The 13,554-nt window shown below is 32.8% G+C and overlaps 1 protein-coding gene and 1 pseudogene across 3 annotated transcripts in view; both read left to right on the forward strand.

Annotated features, from left to right (window-relative positions):
* Positions 1 to 13,554, forward strand: part of LOC144843748 (gephyrin-like) — a 150,506-nt gene that overhangs the window by 47,452 nt on the left and 89,500 nt on the right. For all 3 annotated transcript variants that reach the window (XM_078700676.1, XM_078700677.1, XM_078700678.1), the window contains 3 exons: positions 1,261 to 1,327; positions 9,985 to 10,098; positions 12,829 to 12,880. In XM_078700676.1, the coding sequence (XP_078556802.1) occupies positions 1,261 to 1,327; positions 9,985 to 10,098; positions 12,829 to 12,880 (233 nt within the window). The remainder of the gene's footprint in view (positions 1 to 1,260; positions 1,328 to 9,984; positions 10,099 to 12,828; positions 12,881 to 13,554) is intronic.
* LOC144842427 (uncharacterized) lies at positions 4,642 to 6,757 on the forward strand (annotated as a pseudogene).

Below are 13,554 nucleotides of genomic sequence, written 5' to 3' on the forward strand. Positions count from 1 at the left end.
GCACAAGTAACCCGAAATTTGCAAAAACTTTATTTTGTTGTTTGACCACTAAAACATAGATGTAGACACCACATTTGTCTTTTTAAACCCAGGAGTTGAGGAGTTATGAGCCATCAAATGCCACAAAAAGGTCACTGACCTTTGACCCTCAATATCTCACTAACGCAGCAACTAGAAGGCTGCAAATTTTTTTTTTTAATTTATTCACACCTAAAGCTACAAGAAAATACCAAAAGACCTTTTATTAGAATTTTTTCAAGTTTACATAGGATAAATGTCACATATAGCCTGTACTACACACATGCTAGACCCGGGGGACTCCAAGAGCGAACTTAATCACTTTTGATGGGACGTCCCATCCAGTTAATCTTACAATACATATTTTCATGGTTTATGTGATAATAATAAATGGTTACTGCCACATCCTAGAACAATTCCACTCCTTAATATATATAGTATATTTCCATACATTATTTAATCTTTATATCGTATTAATATGGCCTTACACTTGTGTTGATTGGCATTGAGGTTTCTCGTACTCAATAAATACTGTATCTATTTTCTTTTGTATATTATTTAATAACTGAACAGTTTATTTATCTGAAAATATGTACAAAGCTGAGGATCAAATATCCATTTCTAGTTTTAAATACAACCTTAAACATGCCCTGATCTCTGTATATGGCAACTAAAATTTTTTAATTTTTGTTCGTTTTTCTTGGATAATTCTTATATATATATATATATATATATATATATATTGTGCCAGTTCTGCGGTACATTTCATTTCGAAACCTGAGCTGCACTGACGAGATCTAAACAGTACTGTCTGCAGATTGATTATTATATATATAATTTTTTTTTACATTTTTGGTATTGCATTCTTTGAAAATTACCTTTTTCATTTAATGTGCTTGTCTGAATATCTTATGACTGTCCGGTGTTTTCACTTCTCTTTTCCCTTTCTTTTTTTTTCATGATATATTGTATATTGTATCTTTTTCTTCTGGTTAGTTGTTGATTCTACAACTGTTTCTGGGAACTTAGAATGATGAGTACGGCGCAGACAAATAACGATCACACAATTTGAAAACAAGTTGTGTGGGTAGGGCTTATAGGGGGCTGGGTGGGAAAAATGAATAGATGCTATTATTTATATGTTTTTGAATTTAAAAAAATTCGATTTTACATTAGCAAACCTTTTTTCCTTACTAAAATTATAATAATAATTATATTTTTCTTTATTTTAAATGTTTTTAGGCCAGTTTGCGGGATTCGTGGAAACACACTGATAATTAATCTTCCTGGTAGTTCTAAAGGCTCAAAGGTAAATCTACTTTTTATGATACAATATTATTTATTGTCATTTTAACAACAAGGTACAAATGAAATTTGGTTAGTTGGTTTAAATTTTGATATACAGAGAATTATTCAATGAATACAACAAAAAAGAGTGTAACCAATGAATCTAAAGAGATCTTACGAACTTGTTATTAAATACGTGAATAGAATTAAAAACAAATGATTGTTGGCTGGCAGCATTTAGTGTTTTGATTCAAAGTGATCAGTTTAGTTAAGCTTAAAGAATTGATTTAGAGAGTGATCAGGATCATAACAAATTTTATTTACAGTTTTTCCTCATTTGTGCTGTTATATAAATGTTTGTAAGTAATTATGCGTCTTAGAAATTGTCTGTGAAATATGTCAATTTTGTCTTCCATTATGCGGAGTCCAAACTCTCTCTCACACGCTCCCCCTAATACTAATATATCGCAAAATGCTGGCCACATATGTGTTGAAAAAGCTCAGTTTGAGTGTGGTGTCTTCTTATGGTCAAGTACATGTCATGATTTTTTAATGCAAGGATGGCAAACCTTTTTCTGTTACCTATGTCACTGTAGGTCATGGGACAACTAGAACTGATGTCATTCCTAGATACTTGCAGTTCTTCCATTCTTCATCTTCATTTTTTTTTTGAATGATTAATGTTCAAATTAAATGCCTTCAGTTGATTTGGAATTACTTTTTTTAACATAGGTGATGATGTCCGTAGAAGATGATAGAAATATATAGTCCAGTAAAAGTATGATATGCGATACCACAGGTAGTTATTTTTGTTGGATCGCAATACTACGAGAGGCTTTGTTTTGCTATGCCTCCGTTGGAAGGGCGTTAAATATACTCCATTGTTACCAGCTATCAAAAAAAGAACAATGCTAGTATAACAACCCACCTTTTATCGACGAATTCTACCCCTACAGTTACGCCCGAGTAGGCCTGCCTAGCGATTGTTGATATTAAATATTAATAAAAATTCTTTGTTTCCATTTCGTTATACGGGAGTTTCTCTAGAAAACTTGATATAAATCAAAATAACTTGTTTACATCGTTCGCGTAACTAAAAAAAGATCATTTTCTACAATGTTTTCAAAATGTTTGCTTAATTTATTGCATCTCTATACCTAGTAGTACTACCCCATAGTCTCTCTGAAAATAAAGTTTGGGGAAAAAAGCTTATTTTATGCTTATAAAATGCATATAAAAGCCGATAAATGTAAGTGTGTCGAATCGTCTCAGGGCCGCATAGTCCGGGCCGAATCGTCCTGCTACCCAACGAAGCAGCCAACACCGCTAATAATACATTCGTTGCAGAGTGTACCAGGAAAAAAGGTTTTACTTATGGTAGGCCTATCTAGTATTGCACTTGGGCTATAGATAGGTACTCTGTATGGTGCGTGGTACTTCATTGGTTTTTTAAAACATTTTTTAACAGACTCTGGCCATAGCTTAGCTAGCTAGGCTAAATAAAAATATTACTTCTGTATTTTATATCATTTTTCCCCTTGATTCATTGATAACAATGTTTTTTTTTGTCTTTTGTGAGATACACTCGCTTCCTTTTCAGTACATACTGTATACAGAGAAAAAAAAACATTGTAAACATACTGTATTACAAAGGTTTGTTTGCAATCTAAATTGTTCTTTTTGTTCCTTTTCTTATATGCTTTTTTAAAATATATATTAAGTGTCATTCTTACAAATAATTATAATAAAATAAGTATGTACACCGTCAATAGTTATACATTATACATAAATAAAAGATAAAAATGTAAAACATACAACTCGGAAGCTGTTTGCATATTATTATACTGTAATATTAACATTTTAAACTAATATAGATCTATTGTCATGTTATTTTTAAAAACTCATTAAAAACTCTCACATTTTGTAATAATATTTAAATTGATAGAATAATATTTTTAATTGTTTTACATTTTTGTTACCTTTCTTTCTCTCATAGTCAATATCACATTATTATAGAATACTTCTTTTGAAGGATAACTATGGCACGCCAGGATGGACATTACTATGTCAAGTTGACCTCATTGTGTTATAGACATCGCTTGTGTTAATTTAACACATCGCTCATGTTATGGAGACATCGCTTTTTTACACATCAGGCGAGTTGAGTTTGTACACATCGCGCGTGTTGAGTTTGAACACATCGTGCGTGTTGAGTTTTAACACATCGCACGTGTTGAGTTTTTACACATCGCGCATATCAAGTTTTTACACATCACTTTTACATCTTCTGTACTGTCTATATTAGCTAGTGTTGATATATATATATATATTCACACGAGGAGCGAGCTAGACCATGTGACGCTGGTAGTAGGAGTGCATGTGTTTTGAAAATAACTCAGTTATGGGTATTTTCAGAAGATTTCAAATCGTGTTTTCTTTTTAAACTCTTGAATTCATAAATAGTAGTTAGACTCTAATAACTCTTTCACTATGTACGGCCTATTTACACAACTATAATGCTAACCCTAGCTCTAGCCTACTCTTCTTAAGTAAAAGAGTCAGGTGCGTTGAATTGTTGGGTTGCATCTTTTCTTTTTTGGAGAATTAAGGGAGCCACCCTATTCACCACCCACTCCCTATTCACCTCCTCTTCCCCCCCCCCCCCCTTAGATCCGCCTCTGTATACAAATGAAGACCCGATGACGGTTTAATTAATGTGTTATCGGTTGTTGGAAAGGGAAGTGCATTCAAATATAAAATGTATACACATATCAAATTCCCTTTTAAAAGTAAAATGCGGTATAAACAAACATCACATTGAGAAATTACTAAAATTCCATTTCAAAGTTTATTCAATATAAAATGTATAAAAAAATATAAAATTGGCGAAAAAATAGAATTAAAAAACAAATTATCTACCTGAAAAAAAACACAGTACTTTAAACAAAATTTAATTTTAATTTAGCTTTTTGCTTATTTTATTTGTATTTCCATTGAGATCTAGCCACTGATACCACAACATTAAAAAATTGAAGAAATTTGCCTTGATTTATAATTATATAATGACATATTTTGTCTGTTTGACATATTATTGAATTTAGACGATTTTCAAGAATTAAAATACTTATAATGTAGGTTGCAGATGCGCTACTTTGTTTAAAAATGAACGGCAACCTCAAAAGAATTCACAAGTAAAAACAATCAACAAGTGATAACGCGAGCGGTTAATTTTTATCACGAAAAAGAGAGGTGAGTCATTTGTAGAAATAGTAGTAGTCGTGGTGTTAGGATTAAGGACGGGCACGATTTTATATTAATTTTATTCATTTAACAAACATGGAGTTGATTGTAAGTGAGAGAGGAGCAAGGAAGCTCTTTCTCGAAGGATACATTTATGTTAAGAAAAAATACCTCGCAGATGGATGGCAGTGCTTTGAGTGTGAGCTTAGAAGAAACAAAAAAGAGTGCAAAGCAAAGGTGCAGGTGAGAGTTAACTATTTCATTATTTAAACATGTCTTCTGAAGTGGTCTAAGCTTGATATTCTAGGCTAGTACCGGTATAAGTCATCAAAGCGTGATCAGTACATGTTGCAACGCCAAGTGATGAACAAACTGTAATACTAAGCAGAGAAGGGAAAGTGAAAAAAGATTGCAAATAAAACTCTAATGGAAAATAATTATCAAATTACTGTAAATTAGCTAAGTTTCCTTAGACTTGTAATATGCCTTCTATTAGAAATGTTACTTTCTTTAAAAAATAAAAAAACAGGGCGAAACAGCAACATGAGGCGTATTTATGGTTTGAACACTGTTTTTTTCTATATTATTTATAGGCTTATCATTCTTAACGTTTGTTCTGTCTCAGGTTTTTGGTAACCACCGATTTAGGGGGCAAACTGATCACACACATCCACCATCCCATGGGAAAGTGAACGCTGACAAAGTAAAAGAGGCAATAAAGAGAAGAGCAACCACAACTAATGAAAGACCACAGCAGATCTTAATGGCAACACGTCTCCGAAGAAGGTAGGCTAGCTCTTCCAGAAGTAAATAACATGAGAAGAAACATTCAAAGGCATAGGCAGATGAATAACCCACAGGTGTGGCTGATTCAGGCATGGCTGACCCAAATCGTTTCCTCCTGTTTGCCACAGAAAGAAATCTTCAGGTATAAGCTTTTCCTAAATTATATAATCTTTAAAGTCATGAAATGTATTGCACAAACACAGCAATCAACACATGCATGCATAATGCGTCTTAAGATTGATTATTTATTGTGGTTTTTATTTATTTATTATTTATAGCTATATTATTTTAGATGAAATAAAATTGGTTTTTGTTTGTACATATAAGTAGGTGGGACTAAAAGATTTTTATCATCGGGAAATATGCGTAAACATTTGTGTGTATATAACATTTAAAGTAGGCCTATGCATGGAGGTTACATAAGAAAAGTTAAATAATTATAATTTAGTTGGACGTTCTATTAACAGAGATTCTACTGGGCAATAATATTATTGGTTTGTTCTTCGTTCAAGGTCCTATCAGCAGCTAATTCGCATACGGAACATTTAAGGTCGTCCCAACGATCTTTTTACAGCTCTGGACCATTCATGGTGTATATGAGGGCCATGTATTTCCCCTCGTCTACGCACTCCTGCGAAACAAGACACAACTGATGTATACACGTGTGTTGGAAGCCATTCGGGAACATGGTGACTTCATCCCACATCAATTTGCATCGATTTTGAAATGGCGACAAAAAATGCTTTTGTGGTTGTATTCCCGGATGCAAATACCAAGGAATGCCTCTTTCATCCTTGTCAGAGAATTCATGAAAGGGTAAAATAAATTATAACATCTTCCTTCCCAAAAATAGTATAGTAAAATAAAACAATTTTACACAATTTAATAATATGGTTTGCATTTACGTTAACAAAAATATAATGTATAACCCAGCGGGCGGGGATAAGGGGAGACCCTGTGAATTTGATTAAATTCTAAAATTATTTATTAACTTTTCAGGCCTCAACAACCATTATATGGAGGACCAAGAGTTTCGTGTTCAGTCCAGAATGATAGGGGCTATTGCCTTTGCTCCTGTTGAAGATACCGAGCAGTGCTTCCAGGCTCTGGTGAATATGGCGCAACCACAGCTTCTTCCTATCCTCAATTATTTTGAGGAAACATACATCGGCAGGCCTCAAAGAAATTAGGTCCCACGGTTTTCACCAAGAATTTGAAATGTACATACAGAAACACTAGCTGGTGAGGCGCGCACGACCAACAACGTCGAAGGATGGCACCGCCGCTTCCAAATTAATGTTGGAGCTGACCATCCTACTTTTTGGGTGTTCCTTGATTGCCTTAGGCGAGAACAGGCAACAAAAGGAGTCTATATATAAATAATATATAATAATAATATTTAGATTTAAAATTTGACTCATGATATAATAACTCATTATTATATATATTAGGCCTATATCATGAGTCAAATTTTAAATCTAAATCTTGCAATTTAACATCATAACTTATAATGCATTAAACTACCTCACTGACTTAAAATGTTACTTTAATGGTTAATTCAAGCATTCCATTGTCATCTAAAAATATGATTATAATAAAGTGTTTGTGAACGTTATATTAAAAAGTACTCTTATTTTAAAGGCCAAATAAAGTGTTAAAATTGAAAAAATTCATCTCCTTCCCAAAATATTTTTGGTATCAAATTTTCGTTTTTAGTGAAGGTAAAGATAAACGTTGAAACTTACCAACGTTTCGTGCGTTAGCATCACACTTTTTCAAGGTAGTGGTGTCAGCTTGGTTTGCCGACACTGATCATGGCATAGTCATGTGATGTTGTTGTGACATGCGCCCTCTCTGAGTTAATACCTCTGGGTGAATCCCAGAGGGGTCCGCCCCGGCTGGCCGTCTCACTTCTAACAGGTCATCATATATGTGTGGCAGCCACTTTCCTCCTTGGTCTCTGTTCATGTTGTTATCAGTTTTTCTATTTGAAATTGCTTCTTGCCATCCTCTCTTGTTGATGTTTCCCTCTTTCTTTAACACTTTCGCCTCCCAATTAGGTGTATGGTTTTCCTTTATAGCATGGTCTGTAACCCAACCCAACTATCTAATAAACGCCCATCCACATCTATACACACAATATTGTATTATATTTATAATAACACAATTATACTATTTGTAGTGAAATTCATCGCACTGTTATCTACAATTTACCAAGCATTTGTTATTCTTTTTTACCACTTTTCAAATCTATTAGAGGATTTCATTTGATTTTAAATGTTACCATATTATTAAAACTAAAAAATTAAAAATATCCCTCTAATAATCACCTCCCTCAAATGAACTCCGCCTCCCCACTTCCGCCCTATAAGGGCCCTACCAAACAATAAACACTATACTTTAAAATGTTATTAATCATCTAAGACACTGTGAAACAGAGTAAGGTTAGTTTTACGAATGTCAAGCATTTTCAATAATGGTAACCGACAGAAAACATACAAGGAGAACGTCTTTCTTAAACCTTTTTACCCGAGTCATTATCATTCCGAGAACCATTGTCTATACTTCCTAGAGGGGGAGCGAACTAACCCTCTGTTTAGAAGTAATTTGCCTAATTTACATATGCCCTTGTAACCTTGTTTGTTTATCAAAATAGGATCATGTTATTATGTAATAATCGAATGCTTTGTTCTGAAATAAAATGGATATTTCATGGAGAGATTATTATTTCTCCAGGATTATATGCAACATTTGTAATTTACATATGTCCTTGTAACCTTGTTTGTTTATCAAAATAGGATCATGTTATTATGTAATAATCGAATGCTTTGTTCTGAAATAAAATGGATATTTCATGGAGAGATTATTATTTCTCCAGAATTATATGCAACATTTGTAATTAATTATTTTGCTGCAACAATTTATTTGTACAATTCCTCCATGGAGGGAATCGGACTTAGGCCCTGTTCAGACCCATGGCATTATAGCTTTTTAGGCTGACATATCCTGTATCATCGATGTGAGATGTGATTCAACAACACAAAAAAGGCCAGAATAAGGCCTAACCATTATTAACAAATGAAATAAATAAATGCACCTTGTATTTAAACATAGGGACTACGATCCTGTCTCCTTAGGCCTAGCTAAATAACAAACAAGAACAAATTCAGTACACAAGGGGAGCTGTGTCTTTTTACTAGCAAGTTAGGGTTATTTTCAACCGACCAATCACAATCAATTTTTTTCTTTCTGGTTAACACATTCTCACATCTCCATGCATGAGGTCTGTTTATTTTCATAACAACACAAGAGCCTGGGGGAAATGTTTTTTACTACAAAATAAAATCAACAGAAACAGAAATTTAGCTGTACTATATTAAAAAAAAATAATGCTGAGGTATGTTTTTTTACTGCAACATTTTACAAGGTCATATTGTCCTAATTTTTTAGGCGGTGGACATCGAGTCACATCTTCCACAGGAGCACCACGCTTTACTGTTTTTTTGCCATTCTCTATCATGTTCTTGGCCTTCTACCACATTATCATCATCTGTATCATTTCTTGCCTTTCCTTTTCATCTTGGCTCTAGTACTAGACCGTATTCCATTATTTTTTTGCTGATGATCTTGAAACTGTTTTACTAAATCTAGACGATAAGATCAAGAATTTCAAACTGTGTCCCAGCGTGGAGGATGTGGAAGCGAAATCGAGCACCTTCAGTAATGTCACAGTCTCGTTTTTGTTGACAAGATGTCTGACCATATAAATTTTATTTTAAAATTGCGTTGTATATGTTACCAATTCTTGATCACATCGTGTTTATTACATGTTATTTATTTGTCAATGTGCTTCATTCAGCATTCCTTTAATGAAATATATACTACATTAAATAATAAACAAGAAATATTTCTTACAAAAAACGCTGATCGACATTTTAAAATTAATCATTGTTCTTTCTTCAGATATATTTATGATTAATTATTAAAAAGATATCCTTTAATCGCAAAGATACATACAAATCAAAGATAGTTCTCTCTAGAGACAACGTGACTTCACAATAATTCTTCCCAGTCTGTTGATTCGCGTCAACCAATCAAAGGGCGAGAATCCAAAATTGTTTAACTGTGAGCCCTCATAGACTTTCTTTTCCCAGACGTTTTTGGGTCCAGCAGCTGGGATCTATAAATTATAGTCAAGTTTGCAAAGTCGCAAAACTGTCGGCCTTAGATACTATAACTGCTGTTTGCTTTGAGTAGTGAGTAGTCCTCATAGGACGTAGCTGGCTAGAGCAGCAGCGTGAAAAAAAAAACTTAGTACAATAGTTCAAATATTACAGATCATTGAAAAACTAGTTTTTTTTAATCATTTTCGAGATTTAAAAGATAGGTTTTGTTGAGGCTCCAAAAAAAAGTCCTGTGATATCTAGTAGTAACAAAATTCAAAGCTTTCAACTCATTATTGTAAAATTTATAACCTTAATAATGCTTCCAATTTTAACTGCAAAAAAAATTGTTTTTTTCACTCACCGAAACATAACTTTTAAATATATATAATTGGATTTAAATCATATAATAATTATTTTTTTCATTGGGATATCAATTTTTAATTTATTTTGTTTACAGTTTATACAGTAATCAAATTTATCTCTGTAGGAATGTCTAGAAATGGTACTTCCTTGTTTGAAGCATGCAGTTGATCAATTAAATGGTGATAGAGAGCAGATAGTAGCATCTCATACATCCTTGTTTTCTTCAAACAGCAGGCAGGTTGGTAATTTTCTCTGTATAAGAATTTAATATAATTACCATCAAGCATGTTCTGTGTTTGGCATTTTTTTGGTTGATAATTTACTGTAGTTCTTCAGGTAGAAAAATTAATCAACTCCCTTGTACATGACATTTTCACGCTATTACAAACATATTCAACACACCAACAAGAAGTGTGTTGTACAACACTAAAGAGACTCTGTAATGAGATTTTAATTGAGAATAAGCCCACTTGGTTGAATCATAAACATTTTTTCTGTTGGCGTGATGGTGTCCCTAGGTTATTGTTTTGACATCACATTAAATAAAAGTATATGCTGTGAAAAATCTAGTTAGTTATGCTTTTTTGCATATTGTAACCAATTAACATTAAACGCTAAAAGAAAACAAATTAGCATAGTTTTATCCTGATTTAAAATTTTGTTTTGTTTTCAAATTTCAAAAGAAGATTTAAAAATCAATAACTCAACAAACTAAATATTAAACGAAGTATCAACCTTTAATCCTTAATAAACACACATTAATCGATAATGCATATGAGTATATACATGAGGAAAATACAACTTTGGATTATGAACCTACAGTATAACACTACACAGATAAAATTGAATAAATTCATCTCCTTCCCAAAAATATTTTTAGAATCAAATTTTCGTTTCTAGTGAAGGACAAATTAACGTTGAACTTACCAACGTTTCGTGCGTTAGCATCACACTTTTTCAAGGTAGTGGTGTCAGCTTGATTTGCCGACACTGATCATGGCATAGTCACGTGATGTTGTTGTGATATGCGCCCTCTCTGAGTTTTTACTTGAATACATCTGGGTGAATCCCAGATGGGTCCGCCCCGACCGGCCGTCTCACTTCTAACAGGTCATCATATATGTGTGGCAGCCACTTTCCTCCTTGGTTTCTGTTCATGTTGTTATCAGTTTTTCTAATTAAAATTGCTTCTTGCCATCCTCTCTTGTTGATGTTTCCCTCTTTCTTTAACACTTTTGCCTCCCAATTAGGTGTATGGTTTTCCTTTATAGCATGGTCTGTAATTGCAGATTTATGTGTGATGTTTGATTGTGAAATTCTACTTGACCTTGTCATAACTCCTTTCATGTGATCATCTACATCTTTTTTATGTTCTTTTATTCTGTTTCCCAGTTTTCTCCCGGTTTCTCCTATGTATATTAGGTTACAATTCATACAGGGTACACCATACGCTACTGTCCTCCGGCTTAATCTTATCTTTTGGGTGTACTAGATGTGAACACTACACAGTATTACGATTTCTTGTATAACTGCAAAGTTTTTGGGGGTTTGACCTCGGTCCCTGGAATATGCCAAAAATGAAAGACATGTTCAACACCGTATAAACACAGCCCAAAGTGAAACCCGAGCATTCAAATGTATAATGTATATAGTAATGGAACAACCTTAATCTGTAGCTAATATTTATATCATTTATATAATAAAAATAGAATTTGTTTTGATCTTACTAAAATCTTTTTGGACAAAAAAAATTGACCCACTAGATCAAAAGTTATGATACAAAAACTGCCAAATTTTGTGGTTTTCCAGCATATCCGAGCTTCCGCTAAGAGTGCCTCAAAACTTTTCAATATGTTGTTAGTTAATCCAATTTTAGTTAAGATCTATGTTTGTACTCGGTATCATGGGCACAAAAGGATAACAGTTGGTTTCAACCAAGTTGTTAACCCAGGATAAACAAGCTAAATTTAAAAAATGAATACAATTTACACTTCATTTAGAATTGTGTATAATATACTCTATTTTTTAGAATAAATTTTTTTAATTCAAGTGTTTTAGCATGAGTGGAATATTGCATCATTAATACTCTTGTTTATAAATAGGTTCTGTTTTTGGCATTTTTTTGGTTAGTGATTTACTGTAATTCTTCAGGTATAAAAATTAATCTAACCCTCTTGTACATAAAATTGTTCCTGCCGAATTTGGGAGGTGGGATTACACTGTACCCACCTTGTGCAAGAACCTAATGAAGATTTTCCTGAACAATTTCTCTACAATCTAGCAGCCTATTCAAAGCTCTGTCTACACTATCAAATGTTATGTGTCAAAAAAATGTGATGTGGCCAAATATGGACATGATGATGTCATATCACTACCATATTTGACCATATAACTACCATATATGAACATATCATTTGTCCCATAAAAAAAGGCTTAAAGCTTTACCCGATCATTTAAATTGAATGGAACAACCTTAACCATAATTTTTTTATCTCAAAAGTGTTTAGCACGAGTCGGATATTGCATCATTAAAGATGTATTGTCCCCCTGAAAAATAATTATTTAAAATTTTTTTGTTGAATATGCCATTTTAATTTCACATAATAATTATCCACTTTTACCAAAAATTAGATCGAAGAAAAAAAAAATTTACCTGAAAAACTGGAATTTTATAGCAAGAAATGGTCAAATTGGCTGCCAGCCAATGGATTTTTGGTTGAATTTTACCATTTATTATGTCATTTATAAGTGAAAACATTATTTTTTTCAGTTTTTTTTTTTCAGTAAATAACATTCAAAGTCTAATTTAATTAATCTTCATTTTTCATGTTTTTGGGGGACAATAAATCTTTAATGCTCTTGTTTATAAATAGCTATATTTGCAATTCCTGCCCTATGTACAAAAGCTTGTACAAAATTGCCTTCGGTTTGTAATATATAAACCTAATCATTTGTTTATATCTTAAAGCATTCATATTTAACTGATGGTGACATGGATAAACTGAAATTTCAACAACTACGTAAGTATAAAATACTTTTGGGATACTATAAAGACGATTGATAGTTCCCTGTTCTGTAACTAGTTCGAGACTGTAACCATGTATGCCATTCTCTCCATATTTTTTTCCAAGATACATATTTTAAAGGTGTATATTTAAACTTTCCAAAAAACTTCACTTGCTTTTCAATCAAAACTAGAAAGCCACTCCGAGAGTGCATACCTCCGCCTACTGTAAAATTCTCCTACATAAGATTTCTCCGGGAAAAAATATATATATATATATTTGTGTGTGTCTTAATGCTGTTTGTGATTTAGGCTAATTTCACTACAAGCATGTGTATGCGAGTTTGGTGTAATGGTTATGTAACAAGCCTTTCAATTAACAATAGCTTCAGTTGACTAACAATAGAACAGCAACGCGAAAATCAAACGAGTGAATTTGAAAAGAAATTGGTTTTTTAAACTACTCGCATCAAAAAAGGTGCACATTAAATCAGATTATGTTTAAAAATTACAAATCACCAATTATAACTCTTGCCTCTTGTACATAAATGAAGTTTTTTGGACAAGTAGTTCTCGAGAAAATGCAATTTCAGTTTACTTGTTACTTTAAGACTGCTCGCCGGCTTTTGAAAAATTCTGTCCTATCTTTTAACACTAGCAGGTCTGAAAAGTATACTAAAAAGTGGTCCA

The sequence above is a fragment of the Antedon bifida genome, chromosome 5 (genome assembly GCF_963402885.1).
Source record: "Antedon bifida chromosome 5, ecAntBifi1.1, whole genome shotgun sequence".
NCBI lineage: Eukaryota > Metazoa > Echinodermata > Crinoidea > Comatulida > Antedonidae > Antedon > Antedon bifida.